Source organism: Panthera leo, chromosome F3 (genome assembly GCF_018350215.1).
Source record: "Panthera leo isolate Ple1 chromosome F3, P.leo_Ple1_pat1.1, whole genome shotgun sequence".
NCBI classification, from domain to species: domain Eukaryota; kingdom Metazoa; phylum Chordata; class Mammalia; order Carnivora; family Felidae; genus Panthera; species Panthera leo.
Window position 1 is genome coordinate 65,663,195 of NC_056696.1, and position 14,113 is coordinate 65,677,307.

At 42.3% G+C, this 14,113-nt stretch overlaps 2 protein-coding genes across 2 annotated transcripts; both read left to right on the forward strand.

Moving 5' to 3' along the window:
- Positions 1-2,841: 2,841 nt before the first annotated feature.
- On the forward strand, positions 2,842-3,792 carry LOC122211561 (olfactory receptor 6K3-like). Its single transcript, XM_042924795.1, has one exon. The coding sequence runs from the start codon at positions 2,842-2,844 to the stop codon at positions 3,790-3,792; it is 951 nt and encodes a 316-aa protein (XP_042780729.1).
- A 3,974-nt stretch (positions 3,793-7,766) lies between these two features.
- Positions 7,767-11,522, forward strand: LOC122211562 (olfactory receptor 6K3-like). The gene is made up of 2 exons (XM_042924796.1): positions 7,767-8,745; positions 11,503-11,522. The coding sequence occupies exons 1-2, from the start codon at positions 7,812-7,814 to the stop codon at positions 11,520-11,522; spliced, it is 954 nt and encodes a 317-aa protein (XP_042780730.1). The 5' UTR covers positions 7,767-7,811.
- Positions 11,523-14,113: the final 2,591 nt, after the last annotated feature.

The following is a 14,113-nucleotide window of genomic DNA, read 5'->3' on the forward strand; positions in this document are numbered from 1 at the left end:
AATAAAGCCACTATGAATATTTGTTTACAGGTTTTGGTGTGGCCATAGACTTTCTTTGGGCTAAGTACTTAGGAGTGGGGATGCTAGGTGATAGACATCCGTGTCTGATTTTACAAGATACTGCTAAACTCTCTTCCACAGTGGCTGCAGCATTCTGTGTTCCCAGCAGCACCTGCAGGAAAGATAATTACTCCACACCCTCCCAGCACTTGGCATCACCAGCTGTTTTGTTAAAACAAAAAATAGGTTAATTGTTCTTATAAATGTGTGACGGTGATGTATCTCGTTGCGGTTTTAAGAGTTTTGAGTTTTCCTGTTTTCTGGAAATGTCTTTAGGCAGATGCATGCCTCACAAATACTTTCTCCCAGGGTGGCTTTTTTTTTTTTTTTCATTCCTGAGGGCCATCAGTTTTGATGAGGTTCAGTTTGTCAGTTTCTTCTTTTACATATTGAGCTTTTGATGTTAGAGCATCCACACTTTTGTTGTGCCAAAGGTCATAAGGATGTTCTCTTCCGTTTTCTGGGAGACACTTTATGGTTTTGGTTTTACATTTAGATCTGTGACCCATGTTGTGTTCATTCTTGGGTGTGATGCAAGATTTATTTTAGCACACGTATGCCCAGTTTTCCCAGTGCCATTTGCCAAAAATACCTTCTTTCCTCTGTTGAATTCTTGACCATATATGTGAGTGTCTATTTTTGTACTCTCCTTGGCTCCATTGATCTGGGTGTCTGTTCTCCTGACAATATTACATTGTCTTGATTTCTTTAGCATTACAGTGAGTCTGGAAATGTATATCAGCAGTTCTGGGTCCTCCAAATCTGTTCTCTTTTATCAAGATGTTTTGCTTTGTCCCTCGATTTTTCATTTATAGTTTAGAATCGGCTTCTTGATATCTATTTTAAAAACCCACCTGAGTTTTAACGGAGGTTACATTGAATGAATGTATACATTATATTACATATACAATCATTGTATGTGTGTATACATTCTATATGCATATTCATATGCCAGATGTCCTATAATGGCATATGTTCTATAAATGGCAGAAAATGAATGGCAATTAATATCTTTAGAATATTTATAATCCTCTTATTTTATGAAAATGTGAGGGATTTGCATGTATAAGAATAATAAACATTTCCTAATTCTCTGTGGGCACTTGATTTTCCAGAAGTTGCCGAAGTGATATTTGTCAGATTTAGTCTATATAAATAACGCAGTTCTTAAAAGAACATTTTCAAGATATATACTTAGTTTTGTAATGAGATCTCTGAAAAATCTCAGAATGAGCCAAATATTTTCCATTGGCTCCATCTATGTTTCAAATGCTTCATTTTAATTTGGAATTTCAAATGGTATTTTTTAATAAAGTTGTAAGCTTTACATTGATTCTGCTTATAAGTAATTTTTCAAGTAGTGTTAATTCAGGGGAAATATCCCTGCCTTCCTAGGGAATATTGGCATACAGCATAATCAAGTGTCCTAATTTCATTGTATGAGGAGTTTGTTTGTTTAATTTATTATTTTTGTGTGAGAGAGAGAGCAGAGGAGAAGGGTAGGGGGAGAAAGAGATAGAATCTTAAAGCACCCTCCATGCTCAGCACAGAGGCTGGATCGGGGTTTGATCCCACAAGCCTGGGATAATGACCCAAGTTGAAATCAAGAGTCAGACGCTCAACTGACTGAGCCACTCAGGCACCCCGTGAGGAGTTCATTTTTAAAAGGTTCTACACGATCTCAAAAGAGAACTTATCTTTCAAATTCCTTTGTGTTCTCAATATTTCTCTTTGGCTCATTTTCGATTCAGGTTTCTGAATTGCTGGGGAATAGTACCCAGTACACTTGATGAGATTCCTTGAACTACTTTTAGAGATCTCTTCATACTTCATGCAATTTCAAGGGACCCAAATTGTGCTGGAATGTCACATTTTGGCTCTCACCTTCTAATTCCTTGATGGTCTTTGTCAGACTATAAACAATCCATGCAGGGAGACTTAGCTAGCTCAGAAACACTCTCTGCTTCTTTTTAATATCTCTGGTGGACTGACATTTAGAAGTGTGATGGAAAGATTTCAAGAACAGGTTTCTCAAGAGAGAACTCCCTGTTCACAGACTGGGCCCTCTTTGTTCTTCCAGAACCCTCTAAAGCTCAGTTTCTGGAATTTCTCTTCCCTCTGTGCTGGCCAGTTTCCACTAGCTTTATCTCTTCCGCTGCTGGGAATAGGTTCCTACCATAGCTTCACCTTGAAATATTTCCCTAAAAACCTCACCCTTTCTCTAACTACACTCAGAATTCCTCTGTGGTCTGATAAAGGAACTGAATACCGAAAACTGGGGATTTTCCAGAAAATGCAGAATACAACTTGACAATAACTGTGTAGACAGGAAAATAAGTAAAAGTCTTGATCGTCTAATCTATAGCCAAGAAACATTAGAGAATGTATCCGGTATGTGATTCAAAATGATTTTGGGAATTCGTATAAAAAGTGATTATTAGTAGTCCCCCTAATATCTTACTTTGCTTTAGTTAGCATAGCTTATAAAGATGACCTTATACAATCTTACTTATTTTTATTTGTCTCCTTCATTGGAATATAAGCTCCATGAAAATGGAGTGTTTTCTTCACTACTGAATTCAACAAGCCTACAGTTGTGTTTGGCACATAGTAGATACTAAATGGACATGTTTCATTAACCCAAGAATGATAGGGATAAATCATCTAACTAAAGCATTTCTTCCTTTGAATCTTATTTGAACCAAGAGATCTAACTCTTTATATTTCATCTAGGGAGTGAGCTGTGTCTTTCTACCCAAAACACTTAAGGCTGTTGAGCCCATGGTAAGAAATAACCGAACTTCGACAGTGACGGAGTTTCTCTTCTCCGGATTCCCCCAGTTTGAAGATGGCAGCCTCCTCTTCTTCATTCCTTTGTTCATCATCTACATCTTCATTGTGATTGGAAATCTCATTGTATTTTTTGCAGTCAGGATGGACACCCGTCTCCACAACCCCATGTACAATTTCATCAGCATCTTCTCCTTCCTGGAGATCTGGTACACGACAGCCACCATCCCCAAGATGCTCTCCAACCTCATCTGCGAGAAGAAGACCATCTCCATTACTGGCTGCCTCCTGCAGATGTACTTCTTCCATTCACTGGGAAATTCCGAGGGGCTTTTGTTGACCACCATGGCCATTGACAGGTACATTGCCATCTGCAACCCTCTCCGCTACCCGACGATTATGACCCCCCAGCTGTGTGCTCAGCTCTCTGCAGGCTCCTGCATCTTTGGCTTTCTTGTGTTGCTCCCAGAGATTGTTTGGATTTCCACACTGCCTTTCTGCGGGCCCAACCAAATCCATCAGATATTTTGTGACTTTGAACCTGTACTGCGCTTGGCTTGTACAGACACGTCCATGATCCTGCTTGAGGATGTGATCCATGCTGCGGCCATCATCTTCTCTGTCCTGGTTATCGCTGTCTCTTATGTCAGAATCATCACCGTGACCCTGAGGATCCCGTCTGCCGAAGGCCGCCGGAAGGCCTTCTCTACCTGCGCGTCTCATCTTGGTGTCTTTTTGATGTTCTATGGCAGCGTGTCCCTCATGTACCTGCGCTTCTCCACCACTTTCCCACCAACTTTGGACACAGTCATTGCACTGATGTTTGCCGTTCTTGCTCCCTTTTTCAACCCTATCATCTATAGCTTGAGAAACAAGGACATGAAGATTGCGATTAAGAAGCTTCTCCGCCTTCAGAAGGTGTTTAATGCACCTGCAAGTTGATGTTACCCCATAGGCGCCTCTCACTTTGGATGTTACTCTAAGATACTAAACCACAAAACGAGCATATAGCTCATTCGTTGTCACACTGATAGTTTCTACTTATTCCATTTCTTCCCATGTTTGTTCTATTTATACATGTCTAATGTATCACAGACTACCTGTTCAGACATGCGTAGGTGGATAGATAATAGGGAGGAAATATGACGTTTAAGCCATTAAAATATATGCTGTAAACATTAATTTTATTTCTATTACGTAAGTATTATTCTTATTATTCCATAAACATTAGTAATAACTGCAGATTATAAGATACAGTGGTTAAAAGCATAAGATCTGTAGAAGAGAGGCTCATATTTTACTGGACTACATACAAGCTTTGTGACCTTAAACATGAAGTAGGTCTGAGAGGTGTTGGATACATCTGTTGCCTTGACTGTGGTGCTTATATGTGGTGTTTGCATATGTTCACACTCATCTATTGCACATGTTAAATATTTTCTTTGTATACAAAGTATACCTCAATAAAGTTGTTAAAAATAAAATAGACCATTTCATGCCACGGTAAACCATTAGAAAGGACATTTTTTCCCATTAACATTTTTTCCAGATCTTCTCATGTGATTTTTTTCTTTAGTTTGCGTATAGTTGACCCATAATGCTAATTAGTCCCAGGTGTACAACATAGTGATTCAACACCTCTATACTGTACGTCATGCTCCCCACGACTGTAGTCACCATCTGTCATCATGCAGTGCTATGTTCCCTATGCTGGACCTTTTATTCCAATGGCTTACTATTATTTTGGAATTTCAAGAAAAAATATTATAAGACGTTAGACAAGGAAACTACGTCCCTATGTCACAGGAAGAAATGTTAGACAAAACTCAAGAGAGAAAGAAAGCACATCTTCCCATCCAAAATTTGACACATAATTCCAAAGGGGATTACATGATAAAAGCAACTAGATTTGAAGAAGAAGAAGAAGAAGAAGAAGAAGAAGAAGAAGAAGAAGAAGAAGAAGAAGAAGGGGCGCCTGGGTGGCTCAGTCAGTTGGGCGTCTGACTTCAGCTCAGGTCACGATCTTGCGGTCCATGAGTTCGAGCCCCGCGTCGGGCTCTGGGCTGACGGCTCAGAGCCTGGAGCCTGCTTCGATTCTGTGTCTCCCTCTCTCTCTGTCCCTCCCCTGTTCATGCTCTGTCTCTCTCTGTCTCAAAAATAAATAAACGTTAAAAAAAATTAAATAAAAAAAAAAAGAAGAAGAAGAAGGAGGAGGAAGAGGAGGAGAAGGGGAAGGAGGAGAAGGAGAAGGAGAAGGAGAAGGAGAAGGAGAAGGAGAAGGAGAAGGAAGAGAAGGAGAAGGAGAGGAGGAGGAGGAAGAGGAAAATAACAACAACAACTCTGAGTTTTCAACAGAGCAGTGGAATACAGAATAATCCTGTGAAAAGTGGTGAGACACTGACTGTCACTAGAGAGGTCAGCAGGACCCACGTGGATTGTTTAGGGGAAGAGAGATTCACATGCATTTGTGGCATGAGAAAAAAAAATAACATTGCCCCCTCACTTCACTATTGGCACAAAATCCCAATGACATGTCTGTTGTGAAATGGTCTTATTTTCTATTAACTATTTTTCAAGTTTTTCTTTCAAGTATGTTTCCTTCAAGACTTTCCACACATGTGTGTTCATGTAAGAAGAGGAGGACCAACACAAAGCGCTCTTTGCAGGGCACAGGGTAGACTTACGAACACCTGGGGCGATAACCACAGTGGTGGGGAAAGTAGTTTGCCATGTCCAGAGATATGAGTTCAATCAGGAAAAAATACTTCATGACGACTTTGATCCCGAAATCTAACGAGCGTACAATGGGGACCTTTCTGCTAGTTAACCCCGTGAGGGAAAGTGATGTTCTGCGCTGGGGGGCAGGGACGGAATCCCCAATGGAGCCCACTTACCCTTCTTGCTATTCCCTGGGATGCCTGTGAAAATAACTGTAAGATGCCTTTTGGAGGGGCCGGAGGAGTGTCAAGGATGCAGAGATCCACACAGACAGGGGAGCCCCTGCAGTCTTGGGTAGAGGTGAGTGCAGGAGGCTAAGGCTTGAGAAAGAATTCACTCACCATGCACAAGAAAGTCATAGGGGTTCCTGGGTGGATCAGTGGGTTAGTGTCTAACTCTTGATTTCCTCTCAGATCATGATCTCATGGTTCGTGTGTCCAAGCCCCGTATCGGGCTCTTTGTTAACAGAGTGGAGCCTTCTTGGGATTCTCTCTCCCTCTCTCTCTCTCTCTAAATAAATAAACAAACATTAAAAAAAAAGCCTGAGGACTCAGAAACTTCAAATGTTGGTAGCGCATAAAGGCAAGTATAGCGGGAAAGTTACTGGGCACAGGCATAAATAAAACAGGATACTCCATTATGATGGATCCTTTGAGAGGCCATTTTTTCCAGACTTGCTTAGGACTCTCATTAAAAGTGAATTGTCGGGGAAAAAAAAAGTTAGAGGGGGAGGGAGCCAAACCATAAGAGAGTCTTAAAAACTGAGAACAAACTGAGGTTGATGGGGGGTGGGAGGGAGGGGAGGGTGGGTGATGGGCATTGAGGAGGGCACCTGTTGGGATGAGCACTGGGTGTTGTATGGAAACCAATTTGACAATAAACTTCATATATATATATATATATATATATACGTATATATATATATATACATATACACATATATACATGTGTGTGTGAATTGTCATACTTCCCTTTCCAAACAGTCTCCAATTTTCTTTTCTCACTTGTCCATGGCTGTCTTGTGGGTTTAATTCTAATTGCATCAAGAGTATGGCTTCCAAGTTAATTTATTTGACACCAACCATTTTTTTTTTTACAGGCCAATCCTGTTCTAGGTTACTTCCCTGAAGGAAGAGCCCAGTCTAAAGAAGGAAAAACAGGGGCACCTGAGTGGCTCAATTGGTTAAGAGTCCAACCCTTGGTTTGGGCTCAGGTCATGATCTCAAGGTCATGAGATTGAGCCCTGAGTTGGGCTTGGCGTTGACAGTGTGAACCCTGTTCAGGATTCTCTTTCTCTCTCTCTCTGTCTCTCTGTCTCTCTCTCTGACTCCCTCCCCACTCACTCTTGCTCTCTCTCTCCCAAAATAAACGAATAAACATTTAAAAAAATAAGGAAGGAAAAGCTAGTAGTGGATGATGAAACATGATAAATATAATCCAGAAACCCCAGTGTAACAGTGCCCAATATTCTGGAGTGTTGACTATCTTCCTGACGCTGCTCTAAGCCCTGAAAGTGTGTTTACACATACGGGCAGGGGCAGTGGGTTCGAGCGCGTCCTTAGAGATACAGTGCACGGATTTACATTCTGACTTCAGGCGAGAATCCCTCGGAAAAGGGTTTCACCTGTCTGTGTCTAAGTGTTCTCCTCTGTAAAAAGAGGATGATCTTGCCTCCCTAGAGCATCTGGAGCATTAGGGAAAAAAATACAGCCTGTGCTTGGGGCGGTGCTTGCCACAGTGACTGACTCCATACCCAGCACACTATGCAATGCGGTTCTTGCTATTGTAAAGTGTTTGGCCATTCTCAAAGCCTTCCATGCTAGTATTAATATTTCCTCCCGTCCGCCTTCGGCTCGGGTCATGATCTCACTCACGGTTTCATGGGTCTGAGCCCCCCATCGGGCTCTTCCCTGACAGCGCGGAGCCTGCTTGAGATTCTCCCTTTCTCTCTGCCCCGCCCCTGCTCCCACTCTCTCCGTCTTTCTCAAAAATAAATAATAAAGAAAACACTTAAAAACATTTGGGGACCGCTGTTTCTGTGATCGTACCTCTGAAGGAGCGGGGAGAAAAAGTCAAATACTAGTCAATGTGCACAAGAGTGTGAAATTAGGAAAGAAGAAAACTTGCAAGTTATTTCCTGTTATTCATCCAAGTTACTTAGCTGTTCACCACCCGTTCTTCTCCGCCTCCTTGTGAGCTGGTGTGTGCCCTCTCCTTCATTCGCAGGGAGCTCTGCTGTGCATATGGAGAGGGGAAACCTGTCAGCCGTGACTGAATTCATCTTCACTGGCTTCCCGCAGCTCCAAGATGGCGGCCTCCTGTACTTCTTCCCCCTACTTTTCGTCTACACCTTTATTGTCATCGGGAACCTGATGGTCTTCTTTGCTGTCCAGCTGGACACCCATCCTCACAACCCCATGTACAATTTCATCAGCATCTTCCCCTTCCTGGGGATCCGGTACATGACAGCCACCATCCCCAAGATGCTCTCCAACCTCATCTGCGAGAAGAAGACCATCTCCATTACTGGCTGCCTCCTGCAGATGTACTTCTTGCATTCACTGGGAAATTCCGAGGGGCTTTTGTTGACCACCATGGCCATTGACAGGTACATTGCCATCTGCAACCCTCTCCGCTACCCGACGATTATGACCCCCCGGCTGTGTGCTCGGTTCTCTGCAGGCTCCTGCATCTTGGGTCTCCTCATCCTGCTTCCTGAGATTGTGATGATTTCCACACCGCCTCTCTGTGGGCCCGACCAAATCTGTCAAATCTTCTGTGACTCGGTCCTCGTGCTGAGCCTGGCCTGTACAGACACGTCCACGACTCTGGTTGGAGATGTGATCCATGCTGTGGCCATCACCGCTACCGTCCTAATCATTGCCCTGTTCTCTATCAGGATGGTCACTGTGGTCCTGAGGATCCCCTCTGCTGAGGCTCGGCAAAAGGCCTTTTCTACCTGTGCAGGCCATCTCGCTGTGTCCCTGATTTTCTTCGGCCACGTGTCCCTCATGTACTCACGATTCAATGCCACCTACCTCCCAGTCCTGGACACCACAACTGCACTGATGTTTACTATCCTTGCCCCCTTCTTCAATCCCGTCATCTATAGTCTGAGAAACAAGGACATGAAGAACGCGATTAGAACACTGTTCACCTTCGGAAAACGTTCGACACGTTTGGAGGTTGATTCTGAGCCACAAATCTCCTCCCCCCGTCTTACTGTTTTCTGTAACAGATTTAAAAAAAAAATGAAACCACTCTATACATAGTTCTTTATCACACTGAACTTTCTGTCTGTTCTCCTCATTATTTTCCCTGATATCTAGGAAAACACATTTATACTCTAGGTCATAGCTATTAACAATGATGTACATACGGTCAAGAACCTTATTATGGGGTTGATTTGCTTGCTTTCTTCTGAACGGTTGTAATTAAAGGAAAGCTCGCTCATCACTCCAGAAGCTGGCCATGTGCTTCAGGCAATAGATCTTGGGAAAGTTCTCTATTTCATTATGGATCATGGATTACCTGATTAGGTTTGCTGGGAGTAGATATCTTTTTTTTTTAAGTTTTTGAAATTAATTTATGTATTTTGAGAGAGAAAGAGAGCACAAGCAGGGGGGAGGCACAGAGAGAGAGAGAGACTGTATCCCAAGCACTCCCTGCACTGTTAGCATGGAGCTTGATATGGAGCTCAAACTCACGAATGGTGAGATCATGACCTGAGCCAAAACCAAGAGTCAGATGCTTAACTGAGTGAACCATCCGGGAGCGCCGGGAAGCAGATATCTTAAAATAATGATAATAATAATAATAATAATAATACTTAAGGAAGTCAAGTATACTTTCCTTTTTAGTTGTGTAATTAGTTCTTCATTAGAATAATAAGCGTATACATTTAGTAAGACTAAATGATTCCTGTTGCCAGACATGTTCATAAGAAACCTACCGTGTAGGATACTGTTGACACATGTACACTTCAGTACACACAGATACACACAGAGAGGAACGTTAGTTATTGCTGGTCTTCCCGGGGCTAAGCATCTTCATTTTCTTCAACACAAAAGTCTACTTTGCATCTATGGAATGGCCGCTTCAAATAACATGATTCCTTTGACTTTCTAACCGAACAGCTCTAAAGAAACTTTCCTCTCCTTGCCATATCCAGTGCTGTTGCCTGAAGTTTCTATCATAATTCATGCACAGCTCTTATAATTATCTTCATAAAACACATGTACAAAAGTTTTGGTATAAAAATAGCAATTTTATCCTGTGTACTGAAATTTCCTTCCCCGACAGTCCAATAAAACAGCCCAAACCACGTGGATATTAATTTCTTTAGAGACCCAAAAGGCGCACAAAACACGAAGCAACCCCACCTAGCTTACATCACAAGCATCCTTCCAGAGGGGGGGGAAAGAAAAAAACCTCTGTAAGTCCTGAAAAACAAAGAAAGGTGAAGTCAATAGACAAAATGTAAATAATCTCTTAAAGTCATAGTATATACGACACAAAATTTAAGGGAATTCAGTACAGGCAAGAGAAGGCCCTATCTGGGAAATATTTTGCAGGAATCTTTTTTGATAAAAGTGTTGGAAATTCCAGGGGCGCCTGGGTGGCTCAGTTGGCTAAGCGTCCAGCTTCAGCTCAGGTCATGATCTCATGGTTTGTGAGTTCAAGCCCCGCGTCAGGCTCTGTGCTGACAGCTCAGGAACCTGGAGCCCGCTTCGGAATCTGTGTCTCCCTCTCTCTCTGCCCCTCCCCTGCTCACGTTCTGTCTCTCTCTGTCTCTCAAAAAATAAACATTAAAAAAAATGTTTTCAAGTGTTGAAAATTCCAAACAGAAGTTGGATTTTGATAGATATGCATTGGGATGGGGGCTCATGAATGAGTATCTGGCATATTTCTGTTTATCAAGTGGGGACTTTACCTCTTCAACTCCTGGGTTTCCTTTGGTGGATGGCACATGAAGTGAAGTTGGGACATCTTTGCCTCAAAAGTCTGAGTTTAGGATTCCACAACCAACAGAGAAGAGGCACAGTAGTGGCCGTGTGTCATCCACTTGGTTCGAGTCCCATCGAGGAAACCATTTAAATTAAAGGGCCGCTGACAAAAGCAGCTGGAAATGGAGAGGAGGCCTGGGATGCAGTCACATACAAACTTCAGTCCTACTCGGCCTCCGAAGCCAAACCCCGTGATTTTGAACTTGGGCCACGCTAATCGTAAATAACGGACGCAAACAAAAGCAGATAAGGAAACAAGAAATTATCCAACAACACCTGTTCTCGACTTAGGATCGCACTTCACGGCTTCACCGTAGCCTCGCCAGAAAATTTGCATTCCTGTTCCGTGGGCAGCCAGAATTCAAACGGTCACATTCGCATTCCTGAGTTTGCAGGAACAGGCATTGGAAAGACAAATGCACCACGAGGGCAGGAGGACCCACAGAAGTGGAGGACGTGTGACGCATCCCAGTGGCACTCCCACATACAAAAGCTTGCTATTGTCAATTAAGTATCGGATAACTTTCCATCCTGAAGGAAAATAAATATAAAGGTTTAAAAATGCCTCTGCCAATCTAAAAGTGAACTTATTCCTCTAAGTGTCACAAAGGGCTTCATATACCCAACTGTTTATATTTTTCATGTGGTACATTTGAAAAAGAGCAGGGAGAAGAATTTTATTTTATTTATTTATTTATTTATTTATTTATTTATTTATTTATTCAGAAAGCAACAAATCAGAGAATCAGAGAATAAAGAGACTGTGCAAGTGTGTTTCTGCACGTTGCTACCATCGGTGCCCGTTTGCCAACTGGACGTTCACTTGGGTTGCAGTGGGGCAACTCTTGACAATTCAAGTCCACGGTGAAGGCTGGTCTGTTAGGTTAAAAAGGGGGCACTATGGTCATTCAACTATTTCCATTTCCAGATTTCCTAACACCTGGATAAGGGCAAATACAGACAAATTAAACATTTCTTTTCTCTTTATTTAGAAGTTTTATTTATTTATTCTGAGAGAGAGAGAGAGAGACAGAGAGAGAGAGATGGAGAGCATAAGAGGAGATAGGGAGAGAGAGAGAGAATCCCAAGCAGGCTCTGTGCTATCAGCACAGAGACCAACGCGGGGCTCAAACTCACAAACTGTGAGATCATGACCTGAGCTGAAACCGAGAGTAAGACTCTTAACCAATTGAGCCACCCAGGCATCCCAACATTTCTTTTTCTTAAAGTAAAGTAAGTCACTTTCCGTTCTTGTTAATTTATGCATTTTCTCATAAAAATAATTTTATTTCTAGAAACAGATGAACCACAGATTATATCTGTAAAGCAAACTTGCCAAATGTTGCTGATACTAAAAATCAGGTTAGTTTTCATGGGCGGGGGGTGGATAGACAATCTAGATAAAATTGCATATTCAAGGGAGCATATAAATATTTCTTAGCGATAAGGTTTTGGTACTACACTTGAGAGAAACATGAAGGGAAAAAAATCTTCCCTGATAATTTTCAGTGGTTAAAAATAAACATATCTTACACAGTCGTCATTAATATGAATTTATTTTTATAAAGTATTCTAAGTCACCAAATTCCATGATTAGAGATGAGAAGTCCTTCTTCCTAACATTGTGTATTCTTGAGCCAGGCTCCGTAACCACATTCACATGAAAGACGTGACCCCATCGCTTTGCTACCATATCAGGAAACTTCTAAGATATTTTCTGTAAGAATGGTGAATAGAAAACGAGTTAATATATGTGTCGTTGCATTTGGCGATGTTTGCAACACACTGTGAACGAAGTGGTATACAAGACCAATCTTTCATATATTTGTGGGGAAAAATAGAAAATTTAAGGAATTCATCAGACTCCATAGGAATAATTTGAAGGAGAGCCCCGTATATGTTGCTGGAAGGAAAAAGGTGGGGGGGTTTCCATTGTCTTCCTTAGTACTGGCTCACTTTTCCAAACGACATGTTTTCCCAGAAATTGTTTTCTTTTTTCTTCACTACTTTATCCATGATACTTAACATGCCAGTAAATCACCTTCAATGCTGTTCCTTAATTTTTTAAAAATGTTTTTATTTATTTTTGAGAGGGAGAGAGATGGAGCATGAGCAGGGAGGAGCAGAGAGAGAGGAAGACACAGAATCCAAAGCAGGCTCCAGGCTCTGAGCTGTCAGCACAGAGCCCGATGTGGGGCTCGAACTCGTGACCCACAAGATCATGACGTGAGCCAAATTTGGATGCTTAACTGACTGAGCCACCGAGGCACTCTAACACTGTTTTATTTCTTGTGTGTTTTTGTGAGGGTAGAATCCTATCAAAGCTGTTCTTTGTATGAAACCCTCTCAATTCCATACCGAGATGGGAACTGACTGGTTAAATCGTAACCAGTAACAAGAAAATGGTGGTAACAATGGTCACCAGGATCTGTGAGTCTTCCTTGGGACACTGATTCTCCTCTGACCTGAAGATTTAATGAGAAGACAGGGCAGGGATGTCTGATAATTGACCCCATGAGGGGATAGATTGCTTTCTACTTATTACCGAGGGATAAAACCTCAGTGGAGTTCATTTTCCCTTTGGTGTCTTTTGTAGGATGGCTATAACAACACTTCCAGAGACAGTGAAAGAACATTCGGCAATGCAGAGACCCAGGGAAAAGGAAGAGCCCTCTGGTATTTTGCAGAGGTGAGTTTAGGGTCACTGAGAGCTGGGGAGAAATTATCCATTTTCTTTGCTAAGGATGAAACACATTCTAAAGACTCAGTGAAGATCTGGGGAGGCTTGAATTTGGGCATTGGACTAGGGCTTCTGAGGAAGTTCCATCTTTGGAATTCTGGGCTCTACATATTTTCAATCAGAAATTATACCCAGTTATTCAGACCATGTGATGGTCCAAGACATGAATGCTCATCCTCTCTTCTCTACCTGCCTTGCTTCTGGATTTTTCTGGCTTTAATGATGTTTGCAAGTCAGATCCAAACCTAGTCATTACAAAAGAAGCTACTTTCAAGTGCTTAATATATACTAGGGGTCGTGAAAGACAAAGGCTCATCCTGCCCAAATGGAAGCTCACAGTCTAGTGAAGTTAAGCAGAGAACAAGAATTGCAGTGAAACTTAATCAAGTTAATGGTAGAGGCCCTGCTGAAGACACAGAGATGAGAATAAGGTGTATGTGTACATGTGTGTGTGTGTGTATGTGAATGTGGGGAAGGACATGAGCGCACTTCTGACAGGAGGCAGAGGCTGAGCTGAAACCCAAAGGGAGCCAGAAGCATCCTGGTGAAGAAAAGTGAGTCTGAATGCCTTCCCAAAAGAGTGTTGGCCTTCACAAGGCAATGATCTCGGGGAATTGGAGGTAGACCCTGAAATCTGCCATCGCGCAGGAGGAGGGAGTGGCAGGTGGGGATATGCTGGGTGTGCGGATCTGAAGTCTGGAAACACACCTGTGCTGGAGACAGAGGCTTGATGCCTATGTATTGTTCATCCACAGACAGTGAGGAAAGACAGGACTTCAGGGGCCACAGCAGAAACATG